The following is a 12,991-nucleotide window of genomic DNA, read 5'->3' as shown; positions in this document are numbered from 1 at the left end:
TTAGTGTTTTGCCGCATCTCCTTTCAGTTGACCAGATCATACTGATGATATATTAAGCGTATGGTAATGATGCCCGAGCGAAATCCCCTGCAGGAATTGGTGGTGAATGGAAACTTGTGGTGTAATATAAGGATATCATAAAGCTATAAATAGTTGTGAGGTTGCTAATTTTTCTAGCATCAGTCACCAGTCAAGTATAATTGCTTCAAATGGATACAAGAGTCAAGACCTTGCGTGCTCAACCACGTTGAAAAGAACAAACAGAGGATCAGAAAACAAATTGTAGCCAGAATGTCAAGCACATCTCTCTTGATTTACACTCGCAAGCTGTTGTAAAGTTGACTAGCTTGAGACAATAGATGGATCACTTTCGCCTGTGCCAAATTTCTGCCATCTCTCGTGCAACTTTGCCGCTAATGTCATTCATTATGTTATTGTCATTCGAGTAGGTGACAGGGACAACCTCCAGCGCATGGACAGTCCAAAGTCCGTGGTGGATCTCTTTTCCAGCGATTGATATAGAATCGCAATTCGACCAACGAAAATTAGAGAGGACGACCTCGCCGTATCCCAACACGTCAATAAATGGGCCGCGAATGTACTTTTGATGCAACGCAACCGCTGAGAGTCGGATGAATTCATGCGTTGTCCGATTTCTGAAACCATTTCTTACTGCGTGGATAGAAATTGGACACGTCTTGATTCACCAACTGAGCTATCTCTGCCGGGATCGAGAGCAAGACGGAACAGAATGTGTGGGAATCCTGTCGTAGCCTGACTTATCCGTGTGTATCGAGCATCAGAAATCTCATATAGATTGGCAGGCCATTCGTTTTCATGTTGAGACAGCAACCCGTTGGGATACTCGATATTCCCCGCCCTCTTTGTATTCCATCACTCACACAAACCACAGGATTTCCAGGCTAGGAATTTAAGCAGCCCGCAAAATGTCTTGGGACTACAGGCCTTGCTGGCTGAAGGGTCAGATGGCTCACTGGCTGTAGGTCAGCGGCCAGAGGAAAGGAACAAAGCCCTCTTCGTGCATCGCCATTTCCATTCGATTTCCAGTCCAGTGCAGACTCGCCAAATTTTCTTGTGACGGGAAAGCGCCGGTCGCACACGGTATATGTGAGCTGCCCTTAATGTGACTGAAGCTGGGATGAAGGCGGGCGAATCGACCTGAAGTGGACCAAAAAAAGGTGGCACGACGAGACTCAGGGCACGGGTGAGCACGACCTTAGTATATCTGGATGCTTTTGTTGCTTTTTCTTTTCTTTTTTTACCAGTAACTTTTCTGGGCTTCATCATATTCGAATGAAATTCTGGATGAGCGGCAAGCATATACGACCAAGGGGAGTGGACATACAAAGAGGCAATACTCATGTGTACGGAGGACTGTGGCATGTCATATTTCCTAGCAGCCCAATGCGCATCGACCAAGTGGCTGAGAAAGCGTGTTTGTCAATGAGCATGCCTCGGAATAAGATCAATGAGTTCAGGATAAGAGAGCTATGATGCCTCTTTTGTTGTTCTTCGTCCACGCAAAATTGATTGGGCGGAAGGCCATGCAGGTGTAACTTATTACAGCCTAGTTATACGCCCTCAACATATCACAGTTGAAGGAGTTTGTCAGAAAGCCTTTAATCCCGGTAAAAGTTAACGGGACATAAGAATCAAAATGCGAAGGTACCATTCAAGGCCTATACATACATAGTATACGCCTGTACAGTAAAAGGAAATATTAGTATTAAATGAGGATCTAAGACATGCAAGCCAGGGATGTGATATATATGAAGCACATGTCCTCAACCCATTGGGCTTGGAAAGAGAAAGAAAACAGGAAAGTTAAAGAGAAAAGTCATCTTGAAGGAAACTCTCTAAAAGGGTCAGCTCAGAATCATCCACTATCTCGTCATGAATCTCATAATCGGATCACTCTGGTTTCCTTCCCACCATCAAGTACATGGGAGTGAAGAGCTTCATCTCACCACCCTTGACCAAGCAGTCGGCAGCATATGCTAAGCTGTCTGCTGTCTTCTGTGAACCCTTTGGGAACAAACCAATCGTCTCCATACCACCCATAAACTTATGAACCAAACCACGTCCCCACCATGTCATACGGGCAATGGTGAGTACATCCCAAAGGGAGGACATATGCTTCCAAGAACCTGCTAGAGGATAGTACCATGGAATATCATCTCCACGGTCTGCTAGATCCTCAGCTTTGATGAGTTCGAAACCGGCGGCCTTAAAGGCTTCAAGGGCTTCGGTTGCCCTGACCATGTTCGAAATTCCATCTCCTTGTTCGATACCAAGTCTGATCTCACGGTGGACGGGGTTGTCGTTATCATAAGCGTCGGTCATGACCCATTCGTATACACCAAAAACACCGCCGGGTTTTAATGAGTTGTAAATCTGTCTGTAGACGCCCTCAAGCGAAGGAGCGTGAACTGTAGCCTCAATGGCATATGCAGCATCAAATGTGTTTGGTTCAAAGGACATTTGCATAAAGTCACCCTTTGTGAAGCGGAGCTGCTTTGACAAGCCTTCCTTCGCCGCATATCGAGTTGCGCGTTCAATTTGATAGTCGTTGTTATTTAAACCAACAATATTGACACCGGCAAATTTGGCAATTTCTCTTGCGGGGCCACCAACGCCGCAGCCGACATCAAGAACCGTCTGGCCCTCCTGGAGGCCGATGGAGTGTGCGAGATAATGTTCGTGTCGAGCAATAGCCTGACGGAAAGGTTCGCCATACGCGAAACGACAGAAGTGGAAAGAACCGCCCCATCCATATTCGTACATATCCGTCGCCAGATTGTAGTAACTTGAAGCAGCAATCAGTTAGCCAACGTACCAACCTATCACTCCTTGGCGGCGATGGAACAGAAAGGGAGTTCAAGCTCGGGAGCTAGGTGTTCTAGGCATCAACTTACTGTCTTGTTAAGGTGGCATATTCCGCTCTTCTGGCCTACCAATTACGGAAGTTAGAAACGTCCCCTGGAGATAGGGGGTCGTAGGAACGGAGCTTACTTCTCTGATCTCTTCTGTCTCGTCTGCAGAGGGTTTCTTGTCCCAATGCTTGAAATATTCATCCAAAGCAGCTTCTTGCGCCGCCTTATCCTTGCTCATCATTGCTCGCAAGCCACCTCGGGCCTTGGCCGAGTCGCCATGAAGAGCCTTGTTAAACGCTGCATCACGAGCGTGATCTTCTCGTTCGAGCTTTGTTGAGGCCATTTCGGCAGGTTTGTGAGAGAGAATCGGGGTTTTAATGGAATAAAATAAATCTAATGTGTTGTTTCGAAAAACGTAAATTGGGAGAAAAGAAGATTGGAATGGGAGATAAAATGCCCGCTCAATTGAGACGAAAAGGCGGCAATCGGTTCAAAAACAAAGGTTCCTGTGTCTGGGTATTCGTAAGGTGAGGATGATTATGGAGTACTTATGAAGAGTCTCGAAAAAAAAAGTTGGAAGTTTCAGCACAGGGGGGCGAAGAATCTTTGTGGCGAGTGCTGGGCTGGCGATAGCGGACTCCAGGGGTAAACTGTGGCTTGGCTCGAAGCTCTCCGCCCAGCTCCCAAATTAAGTTGCGGCTTTGCACCAATCACGCGCTGTTGTGGCGGAATCCCACCCAACGCAATACCACCATTCCTAATTGAGAAAGGTTAATACAAATATTACGGGACGGAATTTCGAATTTCCATCGACTAAACCAGATCACGCCACATTCACGTGCAGCGGTTACGTAAGTTACTCGTTCCAAAGGTCTGTGTTACATAATCGAGCTCTGGTTCTTGGCAGATGGGTATTTTCATCATGACGGCAACAAAACGCAGCCTCTCGAGGTGGTCGGAAGCTCCAACATTCACCCCAGAACCGCGGTGAAGATGCCTCCACAAATAAAGCAAGATATCAATCGGTCTGGCTGGGAAACAACGGATTTCCCCTCCGTTTGCGAACAATGTTTACCCGATAATCCTTACGTCCAGATGCTCAAAGAAGACTATGCCGCGGAATGCAAGATATGTACGCGCCCCATGACAGTGTTTCGATGGAAGGCCGATCGAACCGCACGAACAAAGGCTACAAATATCTGTTTGACATGCGCGCGACTTAAGAACTGCTGCCAGTGCTGCATGCTCGATCTGTCGTTCGGTCTTCCGATCGTGGTACGTGATGCGGCGTTAAAGATGGTTGCGCCTGGCCCGCAGAGTTCGATAAACAGAGAATATTATGCGCAGGAGCACGAAAAAGAGCTTGAAGAAGGCCGTGGTGCGGTAGAAGAATACGAGAAAACCGATGAAAAGGCCCGCGAACTGTTACGGAGATTGGCAAGGAGTGAACCATATTACAAGAGACAACGTCGGCTGGAGGCGAGCGGGGCCACGGAGGACCCGGGCTCCGGAGGCGGACAAACAGGACAAAAGCAAATAGGATATGGATCGGGCCCTGGGCCTATTAGAACAAGCGACACTCGTCAAGGAGGCCACCCACCCGGACGTGGAAGAGGAAATGCGGGTCGCGGGCGTGGTGGCCGAGTGTTCCCAAGCGCCGCTCAGCTACCACCTGGACCACAAGATATACTCCCCCCAGCAGACCCGAACATCACATCCCTTTTCCTTAGCGGTGTCGAAGATGATCTGCCAGAACATGCGATCCGAAGTTTCTTCACCCCTTTTGGCACCATTCGCTCCCTTATTTGCTCACATCGATCTCACTGCGCCTTCGTTAACTATGCCACACGAGAAGCTGCAGAAGCTGCAGCCGCTCATTGCCAAGGAAAAGCAGTCATCCAAGGATGCCCGTTAAGAGTGAAGTGGGGCAAACCACGACCTCTAGATAGTATGGAACGGGAAGAGAGGATGCAATATGCGCGGGAAGGTAGACAGACGGCGGCTGCCGTCAAAGCTGCTGGTGGTGGGCAGAGGGCTGTCGAAGGTGCGCCAGTCAGCGGTGATTTGCAAGATGCTGCGGGATCAGGAGATAGACCTACCTACGCCGTGGCTCCTCCTCCCGGAAAAGAAGAGGTTCAGTATGCCAGTATGGCAGGCGACTGATGATATGGCTGAGTTTAGTTCTCATACGACTTGGCGTTATGGTTTGAAATGCATGTAGATTACACCAGGCGGCTTTCTTTTCTATATTTATTATATAATTAACCAAAGGGGGGATTATCCACATCCCCGGTATTTATGGTATCAAACAAAAAAAGACAAAGCCCGCAGTATATAACATTTGCCAGAAGTCCCATGCTAGAACGCCGTTCCAATGCCCCTGCAATCATATTTTGATCTCTATTTTCGTTGCGCAATTGCACTTGTTTTTAAATGTTTTCTACTACTTCGAGCAAGGCTTCACCTTCACCTTCTCTTTTCCAGCCGTCTTGACAGTATCGTTATCCCCACGCTCAATATGCTCATGTATCCTCAAAGCTATTGTCAAATCAGCGCCAACGCCTACCATATTCCGGAACTAAATTTGTTCCGGCGAGGAGAGCAAACCCACAGTAACGATCTACGGTCTCCCCCTTCTCATTCGTTGTTTCAACTTTTTCTCCCTGAACTATGTTTGTTTTCAAAATATGCGCTACTTCCAGCGCATTTTGGATCAGCGCGGGTGTGCCCTCTCCCAATTGGCGGTTCATGTCGAATTGCCTCCGAGCCTCGGTGCGAGCGGCGTGGTACGTTCGGAAGTCACCTATATGGGATCATTGTGAGTTTAAGAGCCCAGGCGAGAGGGTTTGAGCTTTATGGTACCTTCGAATGCGATGCGCATTGCGCGAAGAAGCTGGCGGTAAGCATTCATCCCGTTCACTGAAGATGCCATTTTGGAAGAAACGATTCGTTTGCAGGGGAAGGGAGATTGTGGCACGGTGGTAAAAGTTGAGTGGTAAATATAAATTCAATATAAGAAGCAGCAAGTCCTTATTCGGCGAATAGCACTGTGGATTTTCTCTTCAGAATAGTATCAGGACTTGACGATTCGAATCGCAAAATCCGGCGGAGCCGTCCCAGACAGGCTCGAATGAAGCTTGTCCCAAAATAGTCTAGTGCCGTCAAGCCGAGCTCCCTTGAAAAAAAAAATATTCCGCAAAAATTGTTTGTTGAAACTCAGCGCGACGCCCAACCAAATCTTCATAAGTACGGTTGTCGAAATAGTTATCGACATGGCGACTCCCGAAATTGTGCATCTCCCATTGCCTCACTTGCCTGATGGCTGGGATGGTGGTGAGAAGGGGTTCAAAGTCTTGGGAAGTTTGTCTGCTGCAAACCAACGGACCGTTGAGCCCGTTGGGCCACATTTTTTAGCTCATGCTCGGAGAGTGCGTTCTTCGACCCGAGCCTTTATGTCTTGCGATAATGTTCTGAGGACAAACTAACATTCTGGATCACTAGAAACGCCATAATCGCACTTTCTCCGAAGATGACCGCATCCTCGCGCAGGAAAATGTGAAGAAGGTTGAGGATGAAGACGATGGCGAGATCTCCGAGCCCGAAGACCCTATCATGCTCCAGAGGGATGCAAAGGACTGGAAGGTATGGACTCTTCGATCACACTTCTCAAAATTTCCGGTGATATACTTACAGCCTAACAGGGACAAGATCACTACGCAGTCCTCGGCTTAAGTAAATACCGCTACAAGGCCACCAATGAGCAAATCAAGCGTGCCCACCGCAAGAAGGTCCTCCGTCATCATCCTGACAAGAAGGCTGCTTCAGGTGACTCAGATGAGAATGACAACTTCTTCAAATGTATCCAGAAGGCTACAGAGATCCTCCTTGACCCAGTGCGCCGTCGACAATGGGATTCGGTCGATGAGTTGGCCAATGTTTCACCACCAGGCCCTAAGAAGAAGGGCGATTTCTTCAAACTCTGGTCCCCTTATTTCGAATCTGAAGCCCGATTTTCCAAGATCACACCAGTTCCTATGCTGGGCGACGAGAATAGTACAAAGGAAGAAGTTGAGGAGTTTTATAATTTCTGGTACAACTTCGACAGCTGGAGATCATTTGAATATGAAGACGAAGATGTCCCCGATGATAATGAAAACCGTGATCATAAACGCCACATTGAACGCAAGAATGCTAACGCTAGGCGGAAGAAGAAGACGGAAGATACTGCCCGTCTACGAAAAACAGTAGACGATGCTCTTGCAGCCGATGCTCGTATCAAGAAATTCCGTCGAGAAGAGCATGCAAACAAGAACAAGCGCAGACTAGAAAGGGAAGCTGAGGCCAAACGTCTTGCTGAGGAGAAGGAGAAAGCTAGGCTGGAAGAGGAGCGGCTGAAGAAAGAACGTGAAGAAGCCGCCAAGGCCGAAAAGGCTGAAGGGAAGAAAGCCAAGGAAGCTGCCAAGAATGCTGCGAAGAAGAACAAGCGTGTGCTGAAAGGAAGTGTGAAGGACGTCAATTACTTTGTCGAGTCTGGTGACGCGTCTGTGGCACAGATTGATAGTGTGCTTGGGGATGTGGAACAGATTATGAGCCAAATTAATAATGAGGAGCTTGCTGCGCTTGCTGGAAAGCTTGGCAAAGCCGGCAAGGATGCCGCTGCGGTCAAGGCGGTGTATGCCGAGGAGGCAGCGAGATTGGTCGGAGACGGAAAGATAAAAGATACAGATATCAAGATCTTCAGAACTTAAAAGAAAATTGGCTAGGGCCAAGTCATGTGTGACGAGGCAGAACTAGAATCTTCAAAAATGTTTTTCACCTTTCTTCGAAATCCTTGCGTACTCCGTACATTTCAGAAGAATTCTTGATGGCGATGAATGACGTCTTATGCTGAAGATCATTTGATATTCTGCTGATCGATCGCAACTATCTTGTACCGAGCGAGAGTCTCTCCTGATGTGCACCCCACTGATCATCGTAGTGTCAGTCATCGTCATTCGATCTCTGTATCAAACCACGGGGAATCTTACTAACCCGCTGTTTCTGCTTCTTAGCTTTACGCTCATACAAACCCTACAACATGTAAACGCACGAGTCAGCAAGAAAAAACCCAGACTTGGATAGACACCCACCTCGTACATGTAACCACGGACTCTTTCCGTTTTCTGCAGATTCCCACAATCCTCAAGTATCCAGCGCGATTTGCAACGTAAAATGTGTCGTTATGTAGTCACGACCCCCAGGGATTCGCACGTGTGGAAAACACTTTAATTCCCTTGGCATATTGAGAGACACAGATTTTATGTTTCATGGCCGGTTAGCCTAGGGTGATAAGAAAACGAAGTGGTATGAGAAGGGAGATCATATGCCAGACCCTAGTCGATATTCCAATACTCTTGAGCTAGGCTGCATATCGCAACGGCCGATACCGATCTCAGAACACTCCCACGGCAACGTTAATATAAACTAATGAGTCAGGCGAAATCCAAGGGCAGAGAGAGATATGCGCGTATTTAGGCTAAAGTTAGGTATAATAATAATGATGTATACGGAACATATACACACGGGTTTTGCGAGGAGGCGAAGAGTGTGGGGATCTAATGCAGTGATGCGCAAGCGACGGTGATCTGCAGATTGAGGTGATGGAGACAGTGGTGGATGTGTCACTGCTGTAACACCCTGTTTCAGTGGCAAAAGGCTCACTGGCAGCGCAAAAACTTAAGAACGCTCGGTTTGTTTCGACATATTTTGGAGGATATATGCGTGCATGCTTGAAGGTTGGGCATTCTGTCTTCACGACAGAACAGAGATCCTTGGGGTGTAACGACACTCGAGGGTCTAGATCCTCTAGCATTGAAATAATAGCAATGACCTGGCGGTGAAGCCGCAACATGATGCTAGACCCACCGGCGCACGTTCCGCGATTCAGGCTCAGCGATCACGGCCCCGGGTATCAGAGGAGACGGTGGAGACGCGGGCGACGCCAATCGGAATGTCGGGTCCATTTAGACGCGCGGGTTTTCTGGCCAATGGGAAAGGAGCCGATTAAGCGCCAAGCTTTTGGGCTCAAGAGCCGCTCTAGCCCTCTTGGGACTAGCATTGTCTTGAGGTACCCACGTGCTCAGGAACCCTCATAAATTTTTCACTTCGGATTTAGCATCCCAGTTTGATGCGACAATCCTGAATCACGGCGCAACGGGAAGAAAGTTTCATGAAGAGCGAACGGGAGCAGCACACGTATAACGAAAGAACTAAAGCAAGCCTTTACGGCTACAAGGGATATCATTTCCTGTTTCGGGCTGGGTGTTGTTTCCGTCTCGGATCTGCTCTTCCTCCTTCTCCGACCCTGAGCTGAAGCCAAGCGAGAAATCCCCAAGGCGAGGCGTCTTGCATCTTCATCACCAGACATAGGGACGCCTTTGGGGGCCAATAACGATTCATGGCTTGCGGCAGACTTCTTGGTTTGACTTCAAATCAAATTGGCAGTTCGAGGACACTCATCACATGAACAGGTGCTCCGGTAATGTACTGTAACGAACGGAAAGGCAGTTCTAGACTTGTAATTTTTATTGGTTTTCTTCTTTTTCCCCTTTGCAAAGTCGAAGCTTATATTGGCTTAAAGCCGGCCCTAAACCCTAAGAGTCCTTAGCCCCTGCGCAATTTAGCTTGCTGTTTGGCTTATTCCAAGCAGCAAAGTAGCCAGGAGGTGCCCGCGTCTTTGACCGATAAGACCCCGCAGAATTGAGATTAGAATCATACTCCATCACCATTTCCACACCGACATGCCAGCCTTGCCTCTAGGCACTCGCTATGAGCCAGGCATCGTATGCGCAAGTATTGTACATGTTCAGACATGTAAACTGACAAGTGTGACGATGGTTTCCAACGGTTCTCGAAGCCCCGTTTTCATGGTTTTGCTCCACTCCTACTAAGACGAGTGGGGCCAACCAGAACCGGTATTTGGTCATGCGCTCGTACTCCGTATTGTAAAGTAAGTTTTGTTTTTGCTCCCTTCGCTTCCATCCCAACTCTCCCAGCAACAGCCAGCGGTGATGTTTAAAGCAGCAAAGAATACTCCGTATGCTGGCCAAAATTACCCAGATGAGGAGCGAAAAGCCAGGAGAATGGCTTCCTTGCTGCTTATCATGAGATACGGGGTTCCGACGTCGGCGATCTGACTATGTTGGATCGACCCATCACGCAATTGGGCGGAGAAATCAACTGCTCCCGCCGTCCCTCCTTTGCCACTTGCCGAAGTTTCCAAGGATTGAATTGCATGGATCAACTGTTACTAGCTTGGGAATGGGAGAGCAAGCTCAGATGCTTGGCTCTGGTTCTCCTCGATTCGCATATAATCCCCTCCCATCTCCCGCATTCTTCCCCGTCTTTTGTTTCTCTCCTCTGTCAGCATCCTGCGCTATCTCTCCACTATCGTTCATCCAAGCCCTGAGACACCTTGTTTGACAGCCTGGCCTCTGCCTTTGTCTCTTCTTGAAGCTTTAGCGATTCTGATATATTTTTTTTCTTATTCTGTACCGCCGGTTCGAACGCCTGTTGTGCCTCTTTCGAAGCATCGCCACCTGAATATCATACTCAACTAACCCAAGAGGAAGAAGAAAGCAATCACGATGGCCACCACAAAAAAGCCTAACATCCTCTACATTATGGCAGACCAGATGGCTGCTCCGCTCCTTTCCATTTACGACCGTTCCTCCCCAATTAAGACCCCTAATATTGAGAAACTTGCAGAGTCTGGAGTTGTCTTTGAATCTGCATATTGCAACTCTCCACTCTGTGCCCCCTCACGCTTCACTATGGTCAGCGGGCAGCTGCCTTCGCGCATTGGCGGCTATGATAATGCTAGTGACCTTCCTGCTGATACGCCTACATACGCACACTATCTGCGTGCTCAAGGCTACCATACGGCACTCTCTGGAAAGATGCACTTTGCGGGTCCAGACCAACTGCATGGCTATGAAGAACGCCTAACCAGCGACATCTACCCGGGTGATTACGGGTGGACTGTGGATTGGGATCAGCCGGTGAGTGAGAATACAAAAGGCAGTGAAGTAATATGAAAAACTCCGATGTAATCCTTCGTTTCCTTTCTTGTAATTTTTTATTATGCCTGTGAAAATTTGTGGTTGGAACATCATACTAAAGGTAATGTGAGTAGGAACTTCGCAAAGATTGGTATCATGACATGTCGTCCGTGATGGAGGCAGGGCCGTGCGTCCGGAGCAACCAACTCGATTTCGACGATGAGGTTGTTCATCGGGCTTCGCAATACTTGTATGACCATGTCCGATATCGTACGGGTCAGCCCTTCTGCCTTACTGTCTCCATGACGCATCCCCATGATCCTTACACCATGACCAGGGATTATTGGGATATGTACGAGGACGTTGAGATCCCTCTTCCCAAGACCTCTGCGGTTTCCCAGGACAAGCTTGATCCTCATTCACAGCGCGTGCTGAAGATTATTGATTTATGGGGCAAGGAGATCCCGGAGGAGCGTGTCAAGGCTGCTCGTCGTGCTTATTTTGCTGCTTGTACCTATGTGGATACGCAAATAGGCAAGCTTATGAACGTTTTGAAGAATTGCGGATTGGCGGATGATACAATTGTTGTATTTACTGGCGACCATGGTGACATGCTGGGGGAGAAGGGGCTGTGGTATAAGATGGTGTGGTATGAAATGTCTGCAAGAGTGCCAATGATTGTACATGCACCTGCGAAATACCAGCCGAAACGGGTCAAGGAGAATGTATCTACTATGGATCTACTACCCACATTCGTTGCAATGAGTGGTAGCTCTGTTGACCCTTCTTTGCCCCTTGATGGTGTCTCTTTGATGCCTTATCTCGATGAGCGCTCTAGTGGTGAGAAGACCGACACAGTATTGGGAGAGTACATGGCAGAAGGTACACTGGCTCCGGTAGTCATGATCCGCCGCGGCCCATGGAAATTCATCTACTCACCCATCGATCCCCCGATGCTTTTCAATGTGGAAGCAGACCCCACCGAGTCCATTAACCTCGCCGAAGGAATCCCACTGCCATCACATCATGTGGTCGCCAAAGAAAGCCCCCAAGCAGCAGTTTCGAACCCCACTGGCCCGGTTCCTCTTCCAACACCAGTCACCTCTCCCAGCCCTGAAGCACTCCCGGTCCCATTTTTCTCTCAAGCAAACACTTCAAACCCATCCGTCTTCACACCACCCCGCAGCCCAAGCCCCAATAAGGCCACTACCGTTATTAACGGCGCTAAAACGTCCGTCGATATAACGAGCCTCCTGGCGTCATTCATCAAAGAAGTCCATGCCCGTTGGGACTTTAAGCGTCTCCAGGTAGAAGTCTTGCATTCTCAGCGCCGCCGTCGACTAGTCTACTCGGCTTTGATCAAAGGTAAGATCACAGCTTGGGATTATACGCCTATGTCGGATGGAAGTCAGATGTATATCCGCAATGTTGGACAGAGTGCCCTGGGCAATGTTGAGTATTTGAACCGCTGGCCCAGAGTGGGCAGGGAGGTGCAGTATCGTCCATAAAGACTGCATACAAAGGAAAACAAGCTAAAACCCGCTTGCTTTTCTACAAATGACTACGGGTACGGCAACTGGAATGACGACGGGCCGATTTTGTCCAAGGCGAATACTGGGAGGAGTTTAGGATGGCGAGTAACGGGCGCATCAAAAAATATTTCAAACCATCAAAAAAACACGGAAAACTTAAGAAAATGATTCAACACGCAATTTGAGGAGGAAAAAGCCCTCGAGAGATCGGGGAAAACAACAAGGTTGCACAAAAAAATGGGAAAAAATACTATCAATTAATACACTCAAAAGGGTCATCCTCCATCTCTCATCTCGTCCTGGGTTTCTAGAAGCGCAGAGAGGTGATGGTGTCTGGCGAGGTTGCTCTATATCCTCTAGTCCTGTCATCTAAAGCACTATGATTAGTTGGATGAAATGAAGAAGATTGTTATTTAGAGCCTCTTCCCCCCTTACATTTCCGTTCATCTCACTTCAACATATTGATATACGTAAAGATGGGGCGTCAAACAACGCTGTGGGCTGGCATTACCGTAGAGAAGAGCGT

The 12,991-nt window shown here is 48.2% G+C and overlaps 5 protein-coding genes across 5 annotated transcripts; 3 read left to right on the top strand and 2 right to left on the bottom strand.

Annotated features, from left to right (window-relative positions):
* Positions 1-1,349: 1,349 nt before the first annotated feature.
* On the bottom strand, positions 1,350-3,467 carry CIMG_08444 (sterol 24-C-methyltransferase). Its single transcript, XM_001241280.2, has 3 exons — positions 3,034-3,467; positions 2,937-2,971; positions 1,350-2,827 (listed from the first exon to the last, which is right to left on the bottom strand). The coding sequence occupies exons 1-3, from the start codon at positions 3,235-3,237 to the stop codon at positions 1,933-1,935; spliced, it is 1,134 nt and encodes a 377-aa protein (XP_001241281.1). The 5' UTR covers positions 3,238-3,467; the 3' UTR covers positions 1,350-1,932.
* A 420-nt stretch (positions 3,468-3,887) lies between these two features.
* Positions 3,888-5,057, top strand: CIMG_08445 (pre-mRNA-splicing factor slt11; the record flags this gene model as incomplete). Its single annotated transcript, XM_001241281.1, has 1 exon — positions 3,888-5,057. One exon carries the CDS (start codon positions 3,888-3,890, stop codon positions 5,055-5,057), a length of 1,170 nt encoding a protein of 389 aa, XP_001241282.1.
* A 45-nt stretch (positions 5,058-5,102) lies between these two features.
* On the bottom strand, positions 5,103-5,941 carry CIMG_08446 (uncharacterized protein). The gene is made up of 3 exons (XM_001241282.2): positions 5,757-5,941; positions 5,506-5,697; positions 5,103-5,432 (listed from the first exon to the last, which is right to left on the bottom strand). Exons 1-3 carry the CDS (start codon positions 5,824-5,826, stop codon positions 5,338-5,340), a joined length of 357 nt encoding a protein of 118 aa, XP_001241283.1. The 5' UTR covers positions 5,827-5,941; the 3' UTR covers positions 5,103-5,337.
* A 178-nt stretch (positions 5,942-6,119) lies between these two features.
* On the top strand, positions 6,120-7,975 carry CIMG_08447 (ribosome associated DnaJ chaperone Zuotin). Its single transcript, XM_001241283.2, has 3 exons — positions 6,120-6,322; positions 6,396-6,536; positions 6,596-7,975. The coding sequence occupies exons 1-3, from the start codon at positions 6,167-6,169 to the stop codon at positions 7,640-7,642; spliced, it is 1,344 nt and encodes a 447-aa protein (XP_001241284.1). The 5' UTR covers positions 6,120-6,166; the 3' UTR covers positions 7,643-7,975.
* A 2,040-nt stretch (positions 7,976-10,015) lies between these two features.
* On the top strand, positions 10,016-12,852 carry CIMG_08449 (choline-sulfatase). Its single transcript, XM_001241285.2, has 2 exons — positions 10,016-10,933; positions 11,068-12,852. Exons 1-2 carry the CDS (start codon positions 10,520-10,522, stop codon positions 12,439-12,441), a joined length of 1,788 nt encoding a protein of 595 aa, XP_001241286.1. The 5' UTR covers positions 10,016-10,519; the 3' UTR covers positions 12,442-12,852.
* Positions 12,853-12,991: the final 139 nt, after the last annotated feature.

The sequence above is a fragment of the Coccidioides immitis genome, assembly GCF_000149335.2.
Source record: "Coccidioides immitis RS genomic scaffold supercont3.3, whole genome shotgun sequence".
NCBI classification, from domain to species: Eukaryota; Fungi; Ascomycota; class Eurotiomycetes; order Onygenales; family Onygenaceae; genus Coccidioides; species Coccidioides immitis.
The sequence above is the reverse complement of the archived record's forward strand: the minus strand, read 5'-3'. Positions and strand labels throughout refer to the sequence as shown.